The sequence below is a fragment of the Schistocerca cancellata genome, chromosome 5 (assembly GCF_023864275.1).
Source record: "Schistocerca cancellata isolate TAMUIC-IGC-003103 chromosome 5, iqSchCanc2.1, whole genome shotgun sequence".
NCBI lineage: Eukaryota > Metazoa > Arthropoda > Insecta > Orthoptera > Acrididae > Schistocerca > Schistocerca cancellata.
The window spans coordinates 525,864,069-525,886,885 of NC_064630.1; the positions used below are offsets into that span (position 1 = coordinate 525,864,069).

Below are 22,817 nucleotides of genomic sequence, written 5' to 3' on the forward strand. Positions count from 1 at the left end.
TACTAGTGCCGACATTGTGCATGCTCTGTTGCCTGTGTCTATGTGCCTGTGGTTCTGTCAGTGTGATCATGTGATGTATCTGACCCCAGGAATGTGTCAATAAAGTTTCCCCTTCCTGGGACAATGAATTCACGGTGTTCTTATTTCAATTTCCAGGAGTGTACATTGCTACAACACTAGGATGAATAGATGTATTTATACTCCATTCCATAGACTCTCAAAATCATTGAACAGTTATGAACTAATGGGGCACAAATTATTTAATAAACTTGCACTAGCTGTACAAGATTTACCAGAGCAACCATTCAAACAAGCAATGTATAACTGGTTAGTTGCCCACCCATTCTACGACATACAGGATTTTATCAGTTGTAAAATTATACTATAATAACAAACCAATTACTCTTTTGCAATAGGAATTATATAGTTATATAAGTATGCCTTTGTAGGATTTCACTAATCGTAATATAACCATTAAATAACAAACCTATTGTTCTTTTGCAAAATGAATTTCACTAATCGTAATATAACCATTAAATAACAAACCTATTGTTCTTTTGCAATATGAATTACACTGTATCGTTTGTACAGCCTTGTCAATTGTAATATTATACTGTAATCACAAATCTATTGCTCTTTTGCAACAGGAATTATATTCTGTTATAAGTATGACTTTGTAGGATTTCATCAATTGTAATATTACACTATAATAACAAACCTATTGTTCTATTACAACATGAATTATATTGTATTATATGTATGACTTTGTCTATTGCCTTAATGGCTAATGGCCTAATGACAGTAAAATTATTCTATTCTATTCTAAATTATAACTTCTCAAAAAATATTTCTGATGTCTTCATGTTTTCTTCTGTTAGATACATCATTCCATGATTTTGTCAACCATCCCTGTATGAGTGAGATCAAGGAAAGATCAGTTTTCATACATATTGATGTGCCAGGACATGAAGACAATGCGCCCAACCTACCAGAAGGGTGAGGAACTAGGCTAATATTTCAAGTGTTAAGTGTGAAATATTATTTTCCTTCACATTCTATTGCATCAAAATTCTTGAAGTCTTCTGGTTTTAACTAAAACAGTTTCATGTCATTATTTTTTTTATGGTGGTGTTGTGAAGAGTAGTAACTCATTCATTTATAAATGTTATTTTTTACTATGAAATTTTCAGTTGAAAATTGCTGATCAAATTTTTAATGTATTTTCTACTTCAGGTTTCAGTTCCCGTCACTCCAGCAATTGGGAGAGGATCTTGTCACTGTACTTGACTTCTTACATGTCAAATACGTCATTGGTCTTGGAGAAGGTGCAGGTGCTAATGTGCTTGCAAGATTTGGGCTGGCCTACCCAGCAAGAGCATTGGGACTCATTCTGATTAACTGCACAGGGAGTGCTGCATCTGTGCTTGACAACTTCAAGAATAAGGTAGCATTGCCTGTAACAATAATATTGCTTTAATTAGAGTAAATTAGTGTTCTCACTTTATTGCTTCTACATAAAGACTAAAATTAAACTGAAAATGACTGAAAAAGAAACTGCAGTGGTAACTGGTACCATCATTACTTCAGATGGGTGCTGAAACTAATTTGTTTATCAAGGCTATGGCTGTAGGCTGCTTTTCCACCCTTCTCTGATTTAATTTATGCTCCTTATTTACCAAATTTGAGAGATGTTAGAGTCTGGACTTTCTTGATCTCCATTATAAATCAACAACCTACTACTGACTTAAAAAATTATATTGCCCTCATTTTATGATGTTTATGTTACCTCCCAAAATTGTTCAAAATAATAATTTGTTTAAGAGTGTAAGTAATGGATAAAGTAAAAATAATGTGATTTCTCTAAAATTTCTAGCCCCATTCTCACTGTATGTCACTATGTTTTCCAAGATACTACACCTATGTCAACTTAAGAAACTCTTCTTCTTTACTTACAAATCAGTGGGAAATACAGGATGGCACATTAAACACTAGCAGTGTCATGTCAGGTTCAATTAATGACAGAGAATGTGGATATTTGAGAGAGTGTAGTGTACATGAAAGTTCAGCTAAATATCATACTTTTGCATGTGCTGTTTTGCTCCTTAATACCTCTGCAATTTGATGAGTAGTAAACTATACTTGTGTATTGTTATTTCCTTTTACGAATTGTTTGTTATTGATGTCATTTAATTATTTCTTTAGTTTTACATGAAATAAATGAAAGGCAGCCACTCACCTGAAGTATCCCGATATGTGGCACATAGACACATGTAACAGAACACAGTATTAAGTGGCTTTTGAGCCCTGGTACTTGTTCTGGCAGAAAGTACATAAATTCACACACACAGAGACCCAATTGCACACTACCACAGCTGCAGTACATGACAATGAGACAAGAAATTTTAAGAAGTATCACCTTGTATTTCCTCAAGAAACCACACTTCATATTTACTTTGATCAAACCACACATGGGTTGGAAAAAAAATTTCTGTTCAACAAGTTGGTGTTGAAGAACTAGCAATAACTATAATGAAGCAATGTTCTTATGTGTACAGAATTACATCTCCCCCAAAATTAGCACAGAAAACAATGCAGTGACATTCGGTGTTTAAAATGTTTTGTTTTCTGAGGATAATTATTTTTGTATTTTTCTTTGCAGTTTGTCAATTGGAAGGGGGATGCTGGAGTGAGTCAGTCAGCTGAAGAGTATCTGATATTCCACAAATTTGGACATGTAAGTCTGCCTTCGCTGTTTTGAGATTTAGACATCTCCTAAATTTTGGAGCAGTTGTATTGAACTTTATTTTTTCTATATGAATGTTTTATAATTTAATTGTTGCAAGTTGGTTACCTGACATTACCTTCTTACGTATTTACCCTAATTTATTAAAAAGGAAAAGGAATCACATTTATGTATGTGATACATGTCTGTAATTTTAAAATGTAAGTATAGTCAGCTTTTTTTTTCTTGTGCCTCTCTCCTGCATCAGTGCAGGGCTACCATGGTTAAGTAATGGATCTGGCATGGTTAATTTAAAGGGTGGCCAGATAGGCTTCCTGTTGCCATTCCATTATCTCCCCAGAATAGAATATTTGTACCCCATCATTCTGTGTGAAGTATTATTCACCCAAAAGTAAGCAAAAGTTTTCTAAGTGTTTGCAAATCACGTAACCAAGGCAAGCCTTGGGTACTAGTCAGGTATTCATCTAGTGGGATGTACGAAACCACCTAAAAGCCACATCCAGTCTGGCTGGCACACTGACCCTTAATGTTAGTCTGCTATGTGGATTTGATCCAGGGCCAGTGCACCTCCAGTCCTGGAAGTTGTGGTTTAACATGTACGGCTGTCCAGGAGGGTTTAACACAAAAGTATAGTACACAAATAATAAATTTAGTTTTTTAAAAAAACTTGTAATGAAGTGATTACAAATGGTATTTTTAACTTCCCATCAAGGAACAAGAAAAAATAAATTGTTGGGTGGACCCAACCTCCAGCAAGCAATATAAAAACATTGTGAACTCAAATCTACTCCTCAGTACTAAACAGACTGCTGCTCTACCTTTTGCTCATGACAAGAAAACAGCTCTCATTGAAAACTGCAATCTCTTAAAGCTAAAATTGTATAAGCCCTTTCCTTTTCTTTTAGCACAGTTGCTTCAATGATGTTACATAATATCTTTATTACACAACCTTCTGCCATTGAAAAAGTTTTGCAGTTTTGGCTTCCATTATGGAACTATTGGAGATCCCCTGTAAGCAAAAGATCATGTGTTGTAAAGTGAGTCAGATCTCACAGGTTAGGTTTTTCTAGAAGGTGCTGCAGGATACTATTCATTTCTAAAAACTGCCATGAAGAGACTGCAATGTTCTAGTCAACTAACCTAAAAATGATGAATTTGACTATAACATTGGCACCTTATGTGTAATTTTAGATGTTACAACCTTTCCACCTTTGTTCTCACCTCTAGGGGTGTCTTAACTAGACAAATTTTTTTCTCGTTAAGAAGTTATATGTTCACCAAGATTCAGTAAAATGGCTTCAAGAAGTCCAAAGTTTTAGTATGTACTGCTAAACCCACTCATGTCTTACCCCACTAGCTCTTTTTTCTGCATATGTGTACCAAGGTACAAATGTCAAATGCGTGGTAGAATATAATTTTAAGATGGTCAGTCTGAAAGTAGCAGACCCTGATATTATTACAATCATAGCAACAGCAGGAGAATGTCTGTCACATTCATCTTCAAGACAGAAAAAGAAAAGAGGAGTAACTGTTAAGAGAATTGTCCTTCAGTAAGTAAAATCATAGGAAAGGCAAAATTTACATGAAAGGAAAACTATGAAAACAATAGTGTGAGTTTATATTCTCAAAAAAGTTACAGAATTCTAGTCTGACATGATTGTCACTATGCCTTTATGTATTCATTCATGTTAGAAGTATTACTCTTGTGTTATCTTTTGAAACAAAACTTTTTATGTGAACAATTACCTCTTTGACAGTCTGCCTCACTGTTCAGTTGCACTAGTGTCCAAGAGATTAGGTGGAGTGATAGATATCATGTATCACTTCCACTCTATTTCAGATGTTAACCTAGCAAATTATTGACACCACAGCAATATAATCAAGAAATTTCTCGTTACCACTTTGCTTCATTGCTTGAGTGCTTTAAGACTCACATATAAATCATGACAATGTGTAGCTTCACAAAGAATACAAGTCTCTCAATTATTGTTAAGATCTTAATAAGCTATGTTGGACCTTAAAGTCCCTAATTGTCTGTTGTTCATCAGAAATGTTTCACTCGAGAGAAAAAAATTAACAATGACAAGTGCCTAATAAGAGACAAGAGGAGCATCAGTTGCAGTTGCTGTCAAATGATGTTCCTTAGAAACACAGGGCCAGTGTAATTTTCCAGTATCATATCATATCTTGTTACAGTGTGCTGGTGAGGTTTATTTCCTTTCATGTGTGATTTTTCTGTTCTTATGTTCTTACTCTCACCTCATGTTTTCTGCTTCTTGCTGCTGTGGCATATTTTTTAATGTACGCAAATTTTCTTAAAAATGAGTGCCCATAAAGGAATTAATACCTTAATGGAGACTTACCCTAATGGGGCATGCCCCACCTCTCTCATTCAATCATTTTGCTCTTCCTATGAGTAGTTGAAACAGTTTTAAAAAATGTAGAATTAAATGGCACCTGAGATATATGGACCTTGCCGTTGGTGGGGAGGCTTGCGTGCCTCAGCGATACAGATAGCCGTACCGTAGGTACAACCACAACAGAGGGGTATCTGTTGAGAGGCCAGACAAACGTGTGGTTCCTGAAGAGGGGCAGCAGCCTTTTCAGTAGCTGCAAGGGCAACAGTCTGGATGATTGACTGATCTGGCCTTGTAACAATAACCAAAACGGCCTTGCTGTGCTGGTACTGCGAACGGCTGAAAGCAAGGGGAAACTACGGCCGTAATTTTTCCCGAGGGCATGCAGCTTTACTGTATGCTTAAATGATGATGGCGTCCTCTTCGGTAAAATAGTCCCCCATTCGGATCTCCGGGCGGGGACTACTCAAGAGAATGTCGTTATCAGGAGAAAGAAATCTGGCGTTCTACAGATCGGAGCGTGGAATGTCAGATCCCTTAAGCGGGCAGGTAGGTTAGAAAATTTAAAAAGGGAAATGGATAGGTTAAAGTTGCATATAGTGGGAATTAGTGAAGTTCAGTGGCAGGAGGAACAAGACTTCTGGTCAGGTGACTAAGAGGTTATAAACACAAAGTCAAATAGGGGTAATGCAGGAGTAGGTTTAATAATGAATAGGAAAATAGGAATGCGGGTAAGCTACTACAAACAGCATAGTGAACGCATTATTGTGGCCAAGATAGATACGAAGCCCACACCTACTACAGTAGTACAAGTTTATATGCCAACTAGCTCTGCAGATGACAAAGAAATTGAAGAAATGTATGATGAAATAAAAGAAATTATTCAGATAGTGAAGGGAGACGAAAATTTAATAGTCATGGGTGACTGGAATTTGAGTGTAGGAAAAGGGAGAGAAGGAAAAGTAGTAGGTGAATATGGATTGGGGCTAAGAAATGAAAGAGGAAGCCGCCTGGTAGAATTTTGCACAGAGCACAACTTAATCATAGCTAACACTTGGTTTAAGAATCATGAAAGAAGGTTGTATACATGGAAGAACCCTGGAGATACTAAAAGGTATCAGATAGATTATATAATGGTAAGACAGAGATTTAGGAACCAGGTTTTAAATTGTAAGACATTTCCAGGGGCAGATGTGTACTCTGACCACAATCTATTGGTTATGAACTGTAGATTAAAACTGAAGAAACTGCAAAAAGGTTGGAATTTAAGGAGATGGGACCTGGATAAACTGAAAGAACCAGAGATTGTACAGAGTTTCAGGGAGAGCATAAGGGAACAATTGACAGGAATGGGGAAAGAAACACAGTAGAAGAAGAATGGGTAGCTTTGAGGGATGAAATAGTGAAGGCAGCAGAGGATCAAATAGGTAAAAAGATGAGGGCTAGTAGTAACCCTTGGGTAACAGAAGAAATATTGAAGTTAATTGCTGAAAGGAGAAAATATAAAAATGCAGTAAATGAAGCAGGCAAAAAGGAATACAAACGTCTCAAAAATGAGATAGACAGGAAGTGCAAAATGGCTAAGCAGGGATGGCTAGAGGACAAATGTAAGGATGTAGAGGCTTATCTCACTAGGGGTAAGATAGATACTGCCTACAGGAAAATTAAAGAGACCTTTGGAGATAAGAGAACCACTTGTATGAACATCAAGAGCTCAGATGGAAATCCAGTTCTAAGCAAAGAAGGGAAAGCAGAAAGGTGGAAGGAGTATATAGAGGGTCTACACAAGGGTCATATACTTAAGGACAATATTATGGAAATGGAAGAGGATGTAGATGAAGATGAAATGGGAGATACGATACTGCGTGAAGAGTTAACAGAGCACTGAAAGACCTGAGTTGAAACAAGGCCCCAGGAGTAGACAACATTCCATTAGAACTACTGACGGCCTTGGGAGAGCCAGTCCTGACAAAACTCTACCATCTGGTGAGCAAGATGTATGAAACAGGCGAAATAACCTCAGACTTCAAGAAGAATATAATAATTCCAATCCCAAAGAAAGCAGGTGTTGACAGATGTGAAAATTACCGAACAATCAGTTTAATAAGCCACAGCTGCAAAATACTAACACAAATTCTTTACAGACGAATGGAAAAACTAGTAGAAGCTGACCTCGGGGAAGATCAGTTTGGATTCCGTAGAAATACTGGAACACGTGAGGCAATACTGACCTTACGACTTATCTTACAAGAAAGACTAAGGAAAGGCAAACATATGTTTCTAGCATTTGTAGACTTAGTGAAAGCTTTTGACAATGTTGACTGGACTACTCTGTTTCAAATTCTAAAGGTGGCAGGGGTAAAATACAGGGAGCGAAAGGCTATTTACAATTTGTATAGAAACCAGATGGCAGTTATAAGAGTTGAGGGACATGAAAGGGAAGCAGTGGTTGGGAAGGAAGTAAGACAGGGTTGTGGCCTCTCCCCAATGTTATTCAATCTGTATACTGAGCAAGCAGTAAAGGAAACAAAAGAAAAATTCGGAGTAGGTATTAAAATCCAGGGAGAAGAAATAAAAACTTTGAGGTTCGCTGATGTCACTGTAATTCTGTCAGAGACAGCAAAGGACTTGGAAGAGCAGTTGAACAGAATGGATGGTGTCTTGAAGGGAGGATATAAGATGAACATCAACACAAGCAAAACGAGGATAATGGAATGTAGTCGAATTAAGTCGGGTGATGTAGAGGGTATTAGATTAGGAAATAAGACACTTAAAGTAGTAAAGGAGTTTTGCTATTTGGGGAGCAAAATAACTGATGATGGTCGAAGTAGAGAGGATATAAAATGTAGACTGGCAATGGCAAGGATAGTGTTTCTGAAGAAGAGAAATTTGTTAACATTGAGTATAGATTTAAGTGTCAGGAAGTCATTTCTGAAAGTATTTGTATGGAGTGTAGCCATGTATGGAAGTGAAACATGGACGGTAAATAGTTTGGACAAGAAGAGAATAGAAGCTTTCGAAATGTGGTGCTACAGAAGAATGCTGAAGATTAGATGGGTAGTTCACATAACTAATGAGGAAGTATTGAATAGGATTGGGGAGAAGAGAAGTTTGTGGCACAACTTGACCAGAAGAAGGGATCGGTTGGTAGGACATGTTCTGAGGCATCAAGGGATCACCAATTAAGTATTGGAGGGCAGCGTGGAGGGTAAAAATCATAGGGGGAGACCAAGAGATGAATACACTAAGCAGATTCAGAAGGATGTAGGTTGCAGTAGGTACTGGGAGATGAAGAAGCTTGCACGGGATAGAGTAGCATGGAGAGCTGCATCAAACCAGTCTCAGGACTGAAGACCACAACAACAACAACAACAACAACAAAAAGATATATGACACAGTAATTAAGAAAACTGTATAAAATTGGACAAATGTGCATAAAAGGAAGAAACATTAATTAAAACAAGAAGAAATGTGGCTTTTCTTTTACTGCAATTAATTCTATTAATTATCATTGTTCTAAATTATATACTGAAAAATGAGGTAACAGAAATTTACAATGAATCAGAAGAGAGCCCTCCAGTATATTCATGTTATGCCTTTATTGAGAAAACAGGAAGAAGTGAGAAAAAATTAAGTGAATGGAAGGAAAGAGCAGAGTATTTAGGTTTCACCAAGAGAAAATATAGGGTTTGAACACAAATATGGAAACACCACAAGGACATAAACACCGATATTACCCAAGTGCATAAGTTGTGCTGTAGCATTTGACAGTGAACAGCAGCTGTGCAATGTCCTTAATACATTTTAAGTATCAGTCATGGTCTGAACAGTGTTCTGTGCAATTCTGAGTGCATTGTGTTGCAGCTAATGGAATTCGAACATGGGCAAATTGTTGCTTGTATGGCGCGGCTTCTGTAATGAAGGGAGCCAATCTGTTTGGTGCTTTAAAGGTACCATATCAAAAATTTATACTGCATACAGGGAAAGCAGGAGGACATCATCCATTAAGTCACAACATGGACAGAAGTGTGTGTTGAGTGGTCGTGATGAATGCTCATTGAAAAGCTGCAAAAGTCACTTTATAACTAAATGTCATACTCACAAATTTTATCAGCACCATAACAACATGAAGGGAACTCTATGGGCAGTGAACTGCAGGGTGAGCTGGAATTCCAAAACCAATAATCAGTGACACAAATGCCCATATCAGCAAAATATGGTAATGAAGCCATAAAGTGTGACTATGGAGCAATGGAACAATGGAAGAAAGTTATTTGGTTGGATGAATCTTGTTTCACGCTGGTCAACTTTATGTCCCAAGAGTGAAACGTGGGGAGTTGGGGGGAGAGGGGGATTCAGTGATGTGGGCAGATATATCATGGTGTGTCATGCCCCATGGTTACTTTGCAAGGTCACATTACTGCCAAGGATTATCTGACCACTTTGGTTGATCAGGTCCATCCTATAGTACAGTATCTCTCCCCAATGGTTATGCTATGTTCCAAGAGGATGGGGCCCCTGTTCACACAGCGTGCATAATCCAGAACTTGTTTTGTGAGCAGATGGAGGTATTACTGCATCTCCATTGGGCACCACAGCCACCTGATCTTAATATTACTGAGCCTTTGTAGCCTACTTTGGAGAAAAGGATGTGTGACTGCTATCCACCCCCATCATTGTTACCTGAACTTGCCACTATTTTGCAGGGGAAATGGTATGAAATTCACCTGAAAACCATATAGGACCTGTATTTATCCATTCTGAGATGACTGGAAGCTATTTTGAATGCCAGTGGGTTTCCTATGCCATATTAGGCATGGTTGTGTGTTGGTTTTTGTAGTGTTTCAAAATTTTTGTATAGCCCCTGTATGTCAAAATGACCAAGCAAAGAAAGTAGAAAAACTCATCTCTTATGATTGAAAGTGAAACATTATAACCCTACATCAAAACTTGATCTTGTGTCAGTCAGTGATCTCTTCTTTGTGGCTCTCTTATTTTCTGTCTGTTGCCATTTCTTTCTATAAATTTCTTAAAATATCAGTTGGTACTCACTTCTTGTGTCAATAAATTAATTTATGCTTGTGATTAGTGGTTCTTATAAACTTTTTTCTTGCATTTCACCCACTGTTTATTTATTATTTTCATTTTCTGATTTTTCAGTTATTATTTCCTCTCAACTCTTAGCTGCCACCTTTAATGCCAATGTATTAACAGACTCCATTCCTGTTTTTTGGCTAAAATCCTTCTGTTCCACTTCATGCACATACTTTCCTTATTTCTAACTTTACTGTTCATTGTTTTATGCAGTCTTCTAAAGGTTCATAAGAAACTGGTGTCTTCCACACACATTTCAATACAATTGTTTTGTAGCATTTCTTATTATGTTCATTTCAGATGACCTTTCTCCTAATATCATTCAGAAATATCATTTCAATTTTGAACTGTCTCATGCAAATTCTGGAGTTATTATGTGCAATGTCTTTCTGATATATAATTATGTGGTTTTTTATAATGAAAATATCTTATCATGTGAAAGGAATTTTTTTTTCCATGCATGTGTTTGTAAAGAATATTCACAACAAAGTTGACATACCTGTGTTTTGTAATCCGCATGCAGATATGGCATAGCATGTGAATCCATCTCTGTATTGGAATGTTTCTTCCAATATACTTCACTGCACACAATATTTTGAACAAATTCCTGAGTGTAGGGAACCCAAGTATTTAGCATGTATAATATTAGCAAAGACACTGTACAATCTGCTTGTAAACACCATTTTTTATTGTCTATGTGTAAAAGAGAGTTTTCTGTCATTGGAAACTGTTATGTATCTTGTGAAATTTATGAAACCCACAATTAATAGTGTCTACACATAATAAACATTGATGAAATGTTCCAAAATTCTTCTCAGAGAATGATCACAGCTTTAGTGACAATAATTTATAAAATACACTTCATTCCTAAGCATTCTGTGTATGTATATTGTTCTGTTTGCATCATTTAAAATAATGCAGCTGTGTGGTATATGTGTTGTGATTCAATGTAATAGTTATGAATAACATTTTCTACCATTACGGTTGGTGCTTACATAAATAACTGCAACAAATTTTATAATTCAAGATACAGTAATTACATACAGAGTTACCCATGGCAGTTTAACTTGAATGTTACATCTTATAATAGCCTACACAAAATGTTAATATAATAAAACTCTTGTCATGACAAGGAATATTTATTATATTTCTTTAATCCTTATGCATTTCAGCATTAAGACATTTTCAAAGGAATGAAATCGTACTCATACAAAGTATCGCACTGAAGCTAATCACATGAAACATAAGTGCAAATTGCAGTTATGCACTTTCTTTTCAAAACAATAATTTGTTTCAATAGGATTTCGATGAATAAACAAACAGTCTTGTTGCAGGGATATAACTCTTATTTGTTTACCAATGACATGTTTTGTATGATTCAGGCATCTTCAGATGAGCTGATATTAGTGGTGTTAGTCTGGTGTGATACCAAGCATACAGAATGCCCCAACAAATGATTTCAATTGTCAAATATTCAGAAACATTCCACTGGGTCCTTGTTGAAGCATGCAACATAATCTAATGAATGCAAAACAGGATCAGGCCTAAATAGATCTGTCACCATGCAAACATGTTTGAGGTTTAGTTGCTCATAGCTGGTCTATGCCCATGCATTCTTAAAATGTCATTTCATCCTTAATGTTGTACTTATCTAGCCTAGGAAAATTAATAGCATAAGTATCAAAAGATGTATTCCCATATGTGGAGACTTAAATATAAATACACTGAATCCTGATGCTACCTGTAACATTTTCTCAAGTATCACTCAAACTTAAAATTTAGTGTCAGTGGTAAATAGTGAAACATGAATAACAGAACAGTCAGTGGCAGCTATTGATCATGTGTTAATGGCTTTAGATATAGAAAACTGTAAAGTGGATGTAATTATCCAACCACTTCATTCAGATTGTAAATACAGACTCAGATCCATTAAAAACAGCCAGTCTAATCCAGCTTCCTCACACTTCTATAAATGGTATAGGTAAACATACAGGAAAGTGCTGCTTGTAGCATATACAAACCTCATAATTCCAAACTGATACACACTGCCGAAAACAAAAAAAAAAGCAGTGTGGAAAGTCATAAAGCAGGAAACAGGAAGCAGAAAGAAGAATAAATCAAACATAAAAATCAAAGACAGAGGGGACATAATAAAAGATCCAAGATTTGGCACACTATATAAATAACTACTTCAACAGTATAGGAACAAAATTACAACAAAAAATTCATACAGCCCCTTCTGTCAAAAAGCTAAACAAATGTGTACTGCATTCAATAGTATTACTGCCCACAACAAAGGAGGAAGTCTGTGAAGCAATTCACAGACTGAAAAACAAAATTTCAGCAGGTTTGTATGAAGTTACCAACTTGTGTGAAAAGGGACTGTATAAAGAGCCTCTCATCACCATTAATTGACATTACAAATCAATCTTTCAAATAGGGTTGCTTCCCTTACTACAAAATATGCTAAATTACTGCCTCTCTTCAAAAAAGATGACACTGAAAATACAGAAAATTATAGGCCACTCTCACTACTATCTTGCTTTGTAAAAATAATAGAAATTGTGTCAAAGGATATACCTATGAACTATTTAAATAAATACATCCTTGTTTCCAATGACCAGTTTGGTTTCCAATCAGGAAAACCACTGAATTAACAGCAGCATATCTATCAGTTCATGTCCTAGATGCACTGGGTGAAGGGAATTGTACAACAGGTATATTCCTCAATGTAACTAAAGCTTTCAACACAACTGTCCACAAATACTGTTACCGTATTTACTCGAATCAAAGCCGCACTTTTTTTCCGGTTTTTGTAACCAAAAAAACCGCCTGCGGCTTAGAATCGAGTGCAAAGTAAGTAGAAGGTCTGAAAAATGTTCTTAGGTCCGTCACAACTAACTTCTGCCGTCGAATATATGTAGCACTACACAGGCATGCTTTGCAGGCACAAAGATAAATACTGGCGCCAAAACCCCTGCGTCAGTAAAAAAATTAAAAAAAAAGGTGGAAGACGAGCTTTTTTCTCCGCCCCGAGTTTCGACCACTACATTTTCATACATTATCCAACGAAGTAAATACAAATTCCGTATTGTTCATCTTCGAATGTAGCAGCATTTCAATGTACTACTAAAATCCGACTGGCAAGACCGTTTGGCATGTTTGTCAACATGGCCAACTCTACGTTCTGGATTTTTTCCTACCTGTGAGAAGAGATGGTTGCTAATAGGAACTTTTATGAATTGTGAATCACACGCAGTATTCTCTTCACTTTAAGAATAATACGAATATAAACATTTTGCCATGTATTCTTTCGTGTTTGCTGCTATCTCATTTAAATCCTTTCTACCCAATAAACTATGAAACTAGAGTGCGACAACAGCAAATGCGGAAGAATATACATATCATGTCATGTTTATATTCGTATTATTCTTATGCTTAATAGTGATACAGTCAGAATTGAAGCACGGGAATTGACTAGATTTTTAAATCTAAGATGACTCTAATTTCTGTGCAGAATATAATTACTAAAGAGGCATCTGCAAAGATTTTCAAACGGAGAAAAGTTTTCGCTAAACTCTCATTCAGAACATCTTCCATCATACGCAGCCTTTATTTGGTTCTTGTTGATCATTATCAAAGAAAGCAGCAGTGTAAGTAACAACAAATAGCAGTCTCTTGCCATTGTTTTGCTAATGAGACGATTCCTCTCTCTTCTTTTTTTTAAATTGTAAGCGGCGGTAGCGTGCACAAAAGCAATCCATGCCGCGAGTGGCGACAGGCCGTAAACACTCATTATCAGAATGCGACGAACAATGCATGACACAGTACAGTAATGCATTTTCAGCTTAGAGTGACGTAAACACCTATAACAAAGAGAACGGCACTTATCAGATGAAAGAAAAATAAGCAATCAATTCAAACCAGACGAAGCATGTGAAAAAGGAAGGGTACCCGTATAAATATGGATGGAGTGCCTGACGCATAGCAATGACTACCTGGTAAAGCTTAACTGCTAAGCTTACGACAACCAAACTACTGTAGCTGTATCGTCATTTATTCGACCTAAATTGTGTCTCACATTACAATGGACCAACTTTGTTTCGATTTGGAGGTGTGGCCTAAAACTTTTCTCTCTGCTTCAGGTCTCAAACTTCAGGTGCGGCTTAGATTCGGAAAAATTGTTTTCCTTGATTTCGAGTCTCATTTTTCAGGTGCGGCTTAGATTCGAGTGCGGCTTAGATTCGAGTAAATATGGTAAATAAGCTAGATGAACTGGGAGTAAGGGGGGTGGTGAAATAATGGTTTCAGTCATATCTAGAAAATAAGGGTGCAGTCGACTGAAATTACGTATGCATCAAGTGGCTCGAAATGTATTGAAAAACATAGTTGTGATGCTAAATATATGAATATAATGGTATTGTAGTGTAGTGTGCCATGTCCAGTACTGTTTCTAATTTGCGTAAATGATTTCCCACAACGTATCAAGCATGGACAAAATATATTGTTTGCAGATGACTCTAATGTACTGATCACAGACAAATGAGTAGAAGTACCAAGAGAGAAAGATCAAGAAATGCTTAGCAGCATATATGAATGTGCAATAAACAGTAAAATCACTCTAAATATAAAGAAAACAAGCACTATGAACTACTACATAAACAAAAATCCAGATTACAACAACATGAAAGTATATAATGAAGCTACACAATGTGTGGAAAGCACAAAATTTATGGGAATGCTTGTTGACTGTTAATGAAGGTGGAAAGAACACATAAAAATACTTAGCAATAGAATCTCTACAGCATGCTGTTGTTGTTGTTGCAGTCTTCAGTCCTGAGACTGGTTTGATGCAGCTCTCCATGCTACTCTATCCTGTGCAAGCTTCTTCATCTCCCAGTACCTAATGCAGCCTACATCCTTCTGAATCTGCTTAGTGTATTCATCTCTTGGTCTCCCTCTACGATTTTTACCCTCCAGGCTGCCGTCCAATACTAAATTGGTGATCCCTCAATGTCTCAGAACATGTCCTACCAACCGATCCCTTCTTCTGGTCAAGTTGTGCCACAAGCTCCTCTTCTCCCCAATTCTATTCAATACCTCCTCATTAGTTATGTGGTCTACCCATCTAATCTTCAGCATTCTTCTGTAGCACCACATTTCGAAAGCTTCTATTCTCTTCTTGTCTAAACTATATATCGTCCACATTTCACTTCCATACATGGCTACACTCCATACAAATACTTTCAGAAACGACTTCCTGACATTTAAATCTATACTCAATGTTAACAAATTTTTCTTCTTCAGAAACGTTTTCCTTGCCATCGCCAGTCTACATTTTATATCCTCTCTACTTCAACCATCGTCAGTTATTTTGCTCCCCAAATAACAAAACTCCTTTACTACTTTAAGTGTCTCATTTCCTAATCTAATTCCCTCAGCGTCACTCGACTTAATTTGACTACATTCCATTATCCTCGTTTTGCTTTTGTTGATGTTCATCTTATACCCTCCTTTCAAGACACTGTCCATTCCGTTCAGCAACTCTTCAAAGTCCTTTGCTGTCTCCGACAGAATTACAATATCATCGGCGAACCTCAAAGTTTTTATTTCTTCTCCATGGATTTTAATACCTACTCCGAACTTTTCTTTTGTTTCCTTTATTGCTTGCTCAATATACAGATTGAATAACATCGGGGATAGGCTACAACCCTGTCTCACTCCCTTCCCAACCACTGCTTCCCTTTCATGCCCCTCGACTCTTACAACTGCCATCTGGTAAATAGCCTTTCGCTCCCTGTATTTTACCCCTGTCACCTTCAGAATTTGAAAGAGAGTATTCCAATCAACATTGTCAAAAGCTTTCACTAAGTCTACAAATGCTAGAAACATAGGTTTGCCTTTTCTTAATCTTTCTTCTAAGGTAATTCGTAGGGTCAGTATTGACTCACCTGTTCCAACATTTCTATGGAATCCAAACTGATCTTCCCCGTGGTCGGCTTCTATCAGTTTTTCCATTCGTCTGTAAAGAATTCGCATTAGTATTTTGCAGCTGTGACTTATTAAACTGATAGTTCGGTAATTTTCACATCTGTCAACACCTGCTTTCTTTGGGATTGGAATTATTATATTCTTCTTGAAGTCGGGGGTATTTCGCCTGTCTCATACATCTTGCTCACCAGATGGTAGAGTTTTGTCAGGACTGGCTCTCCCAAGGCTGTCAGTAGTTCTAATGGAGTGTTGTCTACTCCGGGAGCCTTGTTTCAACTCAGGTCTTTCAGTGCTCTGTCTACCTCTTTCCGCAGTATCATATCTCCCATTTCATCCTCATCTACATCCTCTTCCATTTCCATAATATTGTCCTCAAGTACCTCGCCTTTGTATAGACCCTCTATATAATCCTTCCACCTTTCTGCTTTCCCTTCTTTGCTTAGAACTGGGTTTCCATCTGAGCTCTTGATGTTCATACAAGTGGTTCTCTTTTCTCCAAAGATCTCTTTAATTTCCCTGTAGGCAGTATCTATCTTACCCCTAGTGAGATAAGCCTCTACATCCTTACATTTGTCCTCTAGCCATCCCTGCTTAGCCATTTTGCACTTCCTGTCTATCTCATTTTTGAGACGTTTGTATTCCTTTTTGCCTGCTTCATTTACTGCATTTTTATATTTTCTCCTTTCAGCAATTAACTTCAATATTTCTTCTGTTACCCAAGGGTTTCTACTAGCCCTCGTCTTTTTATCTATTTGATCCTCTGCTGCCTTCACTATTTCATCCCTCAAAGCTACCCATTCTTCTTCTATTGTGTTACTTTCCCCCATTCTTGTCAATTGTTCCCTTATGCTCTCCCTGAAACTCTGTACAATCTCTGGTTCTTTCAGTTTATCCAGGTCCCATCTCCTTAAATTCCAACTTTTTTGCGGTTTCTTCAGTTTTAATCTACAGTTCTTAACCAATAGATTGTGGTCAGAGTCCACATCTGCCCCTGGAAATGTCTTACAATTTAAAACCTGGTTCCTAAATCTCTGTCTTACCATTATATAATCTATCTGATACAGCATGCTATGTGCTCGAAATTCTCACATCAGTATGTGTTATTTCATGTATGAGATCAGTGTATTTTGTTTGAATTCGTCTTGTTATTAGCTACAGCATAATTTTTTGGAGAGTTAATAAGAAAAATATTCAAGCTGTATTCTGATTGCAAAAAAGAACAACTGCCTCAAACTATTTAAAATGCTGGAATTGTTAACTGTACCTTTGAATATATTTTTTGGAGTGTTAGGTATCTTTAAAAAATATTGACCACTATGTTACGAATTGCTTAGTATGTGATTATAAAACCTGAAACTACTACAGTATGTATCTGGACAGAAAAAATTAAGTTAAAACTCAGCATAGTTTATTTTTTTTTTTTTTTTACAATGCCACCATATTATGCAACAAATTACCACAGCTTATAAAAGACATAGATACTACCTATTCTTTCAAAACAAAGCTTAAAGATTATTTACAAAATAAAAGTTTTTACACAGTAACGGAGTACCTAAATTAAAACATGTCACCTATTATAAGAAGTGCTGTTTATAATGTGTATACAGAAGTAATAATTTGCTAAGACTATAACAAAAACCAAATGTGATTAGATTTTAAAAAATCATTGCCAGTTATTGTATAAGAAATTAATTTTAAGTCACAAAAATTTTAGTATTTTGCATGATGAAATTCATACAACAGAAACTGTTTCTCAGATTAATAAAGCAATCGATAAATCAATCAGTAATGGGGTTCCTTGTAGAAGTATCATGATTCACAATAATGTCAATTTTTTAAAGAAAATTTTATCTTTGCAAGAACTACAGCATTTCTCAAGAGACGCTCTTGTCACTGTACATGATTTCCTTTCATTTAATATTTGTCTTTTCAGTCATAAGGTTTATAACTTATTAGTGCATTTTTCATATTTTTATTTGCTTCAAAACCATATTACAGCTTTAATTCTTAAAAACAAACACATATTGCTACAGGCTTTCAATAATTTTTATTTTTGAGCCAAATGTTAGAAAACAACCATACTCATGGATTTTGGTAAATAAAAATAACATAAAGGAAAAGATGAGTGAGAATAGCACTTTCTAAACAGCAAATCTCGCAACAGCTTATGGCAATAAACAAAATTCAATGGTAAATGCAAAATGGTTTTTGAATATATATCACTAAATTATTAATATCTATTACCTTATAGTTTGTCTGTATTTATTTAGTTCATAGACAAATTATTTTATTAGTTGTGTTTATTCCACTAGTTACAACAACGCACATATATGAAATCATGAGAATGATTTGAACATTGTATGTTACATGTTTCAATTAATTTTCTTTTTTCCTTTCATGTTATTCTACAACTAACTCTACAGCTAATGTCTGAGGTAATGACAAACAAATGTTATGCACAAATTAGTTCTTGGCACCTGTAGATGCTGAAATAGAAGGCCATGATGTCATTATGTTATGTATAGTTTTACTGTTTAGATGCCTTTGTTTGAGACAAGTTGTTACATGTACAGTAGAATTTGAGAAACAACTGCAACAGTGCACTGCCTTTATGATAGAACATATAGGTATCTTTGTATTGGCAATGCTTGCAATAGTGCATATATCTGTAGATGTTATCTATTGCATTGAATTTTTAGATAGGGTAGAGTTATCACTTTGCACATTTGACCCGATTTTTTGAGGTCCTTATGCTTATGATCTGTATAGCATTACATTACAATACCCCTAAAATATTTTATTTATTCAGTGCTTTTTGTTGAGATCATTCAGTTCCTGAAAGATTCAAAGATAACCATATGTCAGTTTTTAGTTTAAGCTTATGTTTCTGCATCATGCTGCTTTCTTATTTTCAGCAATTGGTTAATGAAACAAACCCAGACAAGGAAAAAGTTATGCAAGAATTTCAAGCTCGTCTGCGAGGGACCATCAATAACAAAAATCTGAAGCTCTACGTAAATGCATTTTTGGGGTTAGTATGCATTATATATTCAAATATATTGCTAGCTATTTAATAGATCAGACACTACCCCTTACATTATCGTGTTATTGTTGGTATCTTAAAGTAGCTGTATGCTTTAATTTTAGTCCCTAAAAATAATGTGATCTTGTAATTAGTATGAAAATCATGAAAAAGGGGAGGGGGGGGGGAAATCATTTCAGATAACAATTTCTTCAGTTCAGTCATGAACATCTAGTATCTACTACAGTATTTTGTACTGTAAATACAGTACAAATTTTTGAAAAGTTTTGAAGGCCAAAGGAATTCAAAAACCTCTTTGTAGGCTATGCTTATGTTCTTTATGTAAGTTACATTACATTTTTAGGATTACAGTATCTAATATATGGTATACTGTACTTAATAGTTTGTAGCATATATATTAAAAATTTAAAAAACTCAGTAATTTTTGTTTCTGGTGTTATTGAGTAACAAAGTCACACCATTGTTTCATTAGAAGGATGTCAGCCAGTGTTGACTCATAGGAATGTTTAATAAATTTTAGGGCATCCTATAATAACAACACATGTACTGTAATTTCTGTGTTATACTATACCTAGTAGGTTTTTGAGAGATGTATTCTTCATATTGGCTTACCTCTAATGCTCGAAAACCATCTTTGGCTCTCACTCTTGTCATCCATGCCATCTACTTCAGGCTCTTCAGGCATGTCAGCATTTGACTGCAACACTTTTCTACAGTTTCTTGGTCCATGATTTTTGTTGTATTATCAGCGACAATGCATTCATCCACCTCACAAATATCCAAATCTTCACATCTGCAAATTCTTTTTACCATATCTGTCAAGTTTCCAGAATTTTCTGCCTGATCTTTTTTAAGCCCGTCATACATTTTCTACAGCCCTTTCAAAGAGTTTCTGCTTTAATTATCCCAGGCTTGTGCACACCAATAAACTACATGTTTCATATTTTTGTTTTGCATGTCATTACCTTGCAGGATGGTTCTTAAGAATATCCAATGGTAGTGCTGTTTAAATGTCATTATTATACCGTGATCGAGTGACTGAAATAGATTGGTAATGTTTGGGGGAAGGAAATGCACAATATCACCACTTTTAACATGGAAGGAAGTGTAGGCATATTGTCAGTTAATAAGATGCCTTTTTAGGCAGATCTTTTTCAGTTAAAATGTAGACCATTCAGCAAAGAGTTCACAAGACATTCAGGAACGTTTCTGTGCTGTATAAAACACTGGTAGCACTTTCTGAGCAACATTCTTCAAGGCTCAAAGGTTTATCAACTTCCTGATACACAATGGAGGAATTCTGAATGTGCCAGAAGCATTTATCATTCTTTTTTCATTTTGTGTCCTATTGTAGATGTTCTTTTGAGGAGGGTATGAGCAACATCTTGAAAATAAGTCATTTCATCGGCACTGTAAATCTAGCCATTAGTATAGCTCTGAATGTAATCTTCAAACTCTAAAACATAAATTGTGTCTGTGTCTCCACACACGTTCAATTTCCCAATGCTGTATCTGTTTTCACACCTGTGTAACCACCCACAGCATGACAGAAAATCTATTTCCTTCTCTCATAACAACTTGTATAAGATTTTAGCTTTTTCTTGCAAAATCAGGCCATTTTCTCATTGTTGGGTAAATCAAAGATAAAGAGCTTCATCTACATTTTCAAAGTCAGATATTTCAAATGTATTTCTGTGAAGATTGTTCACAGCTTGTTCTAGAAATTCAGCTTTCAACTTCATTCATTCTGAAATGGCAGAAACACAACTCCATAATTAGCCACCAGTTTTCAGTAAACTTTCATTTCCATCATCATTGATGGCAGCTAATTTATCAGCAAAAATAATCACAACATGCTTCTGCTTAAGTTTGATAGCAGAAAAATTGACTCACAATGGGAAGAAACAAACACTGAAAGGCACTGTTGTTGGCAGTGTAGCTTTATTTAGACTGGTGAGTTGGTGGGTGAAGCAACTCAAGGTCAGGCAGTCACCTTTCCCTGCTACATGCAGTTCAGCACACTCCCGTCCCTTCCATCCCCCCCTCCCCATACTCTCCAGAGGTGTTTCAGATAATCCGGGTTGTGGTTGTCCTAAGTTCAGTTAATCAGGGTTTTACTGTAAACTCAAAACCTTAAACTGATTTTCTATTATAATTTCTGGCACTATTTTTATTTCATACTGTTTTTCTTTCATGGAGCAAATGAGTATGCAGACTCTACAAACTGATACTGACTACATAATTATGATATCTCTTACTTAAAATGAGAGCTATTAAAATTACAACTTAGTTTAATACCTAGAACAGAAGCTTTAGGATCATCATTAAACAAGGATGAATTGGTAACAAAATTAGTGGAGACAATATGCTCCCAGTAATAAATTATTTTGGACTTGTTTAGTGTAAAAATTTCAATCTAAAATATTTATGTATTACGTTATTTAAATTAAACAGGTGTAAGTCTATTTTTGGCATAAATTACAAACAGTACAATTTGGAAACTTGATGAACTGTGAGACAAAACCTTAATGTATATCCTGATATTTATTTACACCACTTCAAGTGAAATATTTTTAGGATGTTTTAGAAATTTTTATAAAAATTTTCTTCAGTATCTGTAGTGTAATATTAAAATGGCTAATTTTACAGAAAACTTGACCTTAGAAAGCCGATGATTGTAAAATAGCTTGCCAAGTAAATGTGGCTGCGAGTAAAGAAATGCCAGCCATGTTCCACTACTATGCTTAGAAATATAAACTATATTTAATTCTGTTGAACTGCTTCAACTACATATTAGGTGCTATTTTACGTTACTACTGCTTGATAGCCTTGATTAGTTTATGCCCTATACTTCTGTGACTATGAACTCAGAACTGTGCATCACGTGATTCACATAAAATGTGGACACAGTTACCAGTATAACAAGTGGTTGCAATTATTCACATGTTTATTAATTGTAAAAAATTATCACACTGAACATAGAAACTCCATTAAGACTTGTACTTTTTATTTCATTATTACGAATAGATACCTGAAACATAAGAGGTCTGCTGTATGAATTATCCTACATGCAACTGTGCCTAAAAGTGGCATAATAAGAGTAAGCATGCATTTTTTGTTGAAATACCACTCCTTTCCTACATAAATACAATCATCATGTCCCCTCTATTTCCACACTATTTTGTATCTTTTCTATGCCTTGTTTGTGTTTTTAGAGCAGAAAGCCTTGATTTTGAGTATCTTCTAGGTTACATCCATTTTTATCTTATATCTTATGATAATTAATTACATCATTCTCTCTCTCTTGTCACACACACAGGAAAGTCAGAGAGAGAGAGAGAGAGAGAGAGAGAGAGAGAGAGAGAGAGAGAGAGTGGGGGAGGGGGATGGGGAGAGGATATTATGAATATATAATTTTAACTCATAAGAAGCATAAACATCCTAACTATATGATAGTCAGATCTTCAAATATGAAGAGTTCTTAGTATCAGGAGCCAAAGAAATTTTTGTGCTGAGTTATTCCATGTTGCTAGAAAATACTCTTCCATGTGTAAAATATTTCTTTTCTTTACAGACAATAGTCACTGGA

The 22,817-nt window shown here is 35.8% G+C and overlaps 1 protein-coding gene across 3 annotated transcripts in view; it reads left to right on the plus strand.

The window, feature by feature from the left end:
• The window catches only part of LOC126187395 (uncharacterized protein ZK1073.1), a 612,194-nt gene that overhangs the window by 582,022 nt on the left and 7,355 nt on the right, over positions 1-22,817 (plus strand). For all 3 annotated transcript variants that reach the window (XM_049928450.1, XM_049928451.1, XM_049928452.1), the window contains exons 4-7: positions 879-996; positions 1,234-1,444; positions 2,660-2,734; positions 19,101-19,216. In XM_049928450.1, the coding sequence (XP_049784407.1) occupies positions 879-996; positions 1,234-1,444; positions 2,660-2,734; positions 19,101-19,216 (520 nt within the window). The remainder of the gene's footprint in view (positions 1-878; positions 997-1,233; positions 1,445-2,659; positions 2,735-19,100; positions 19,217-22,817) is intronic.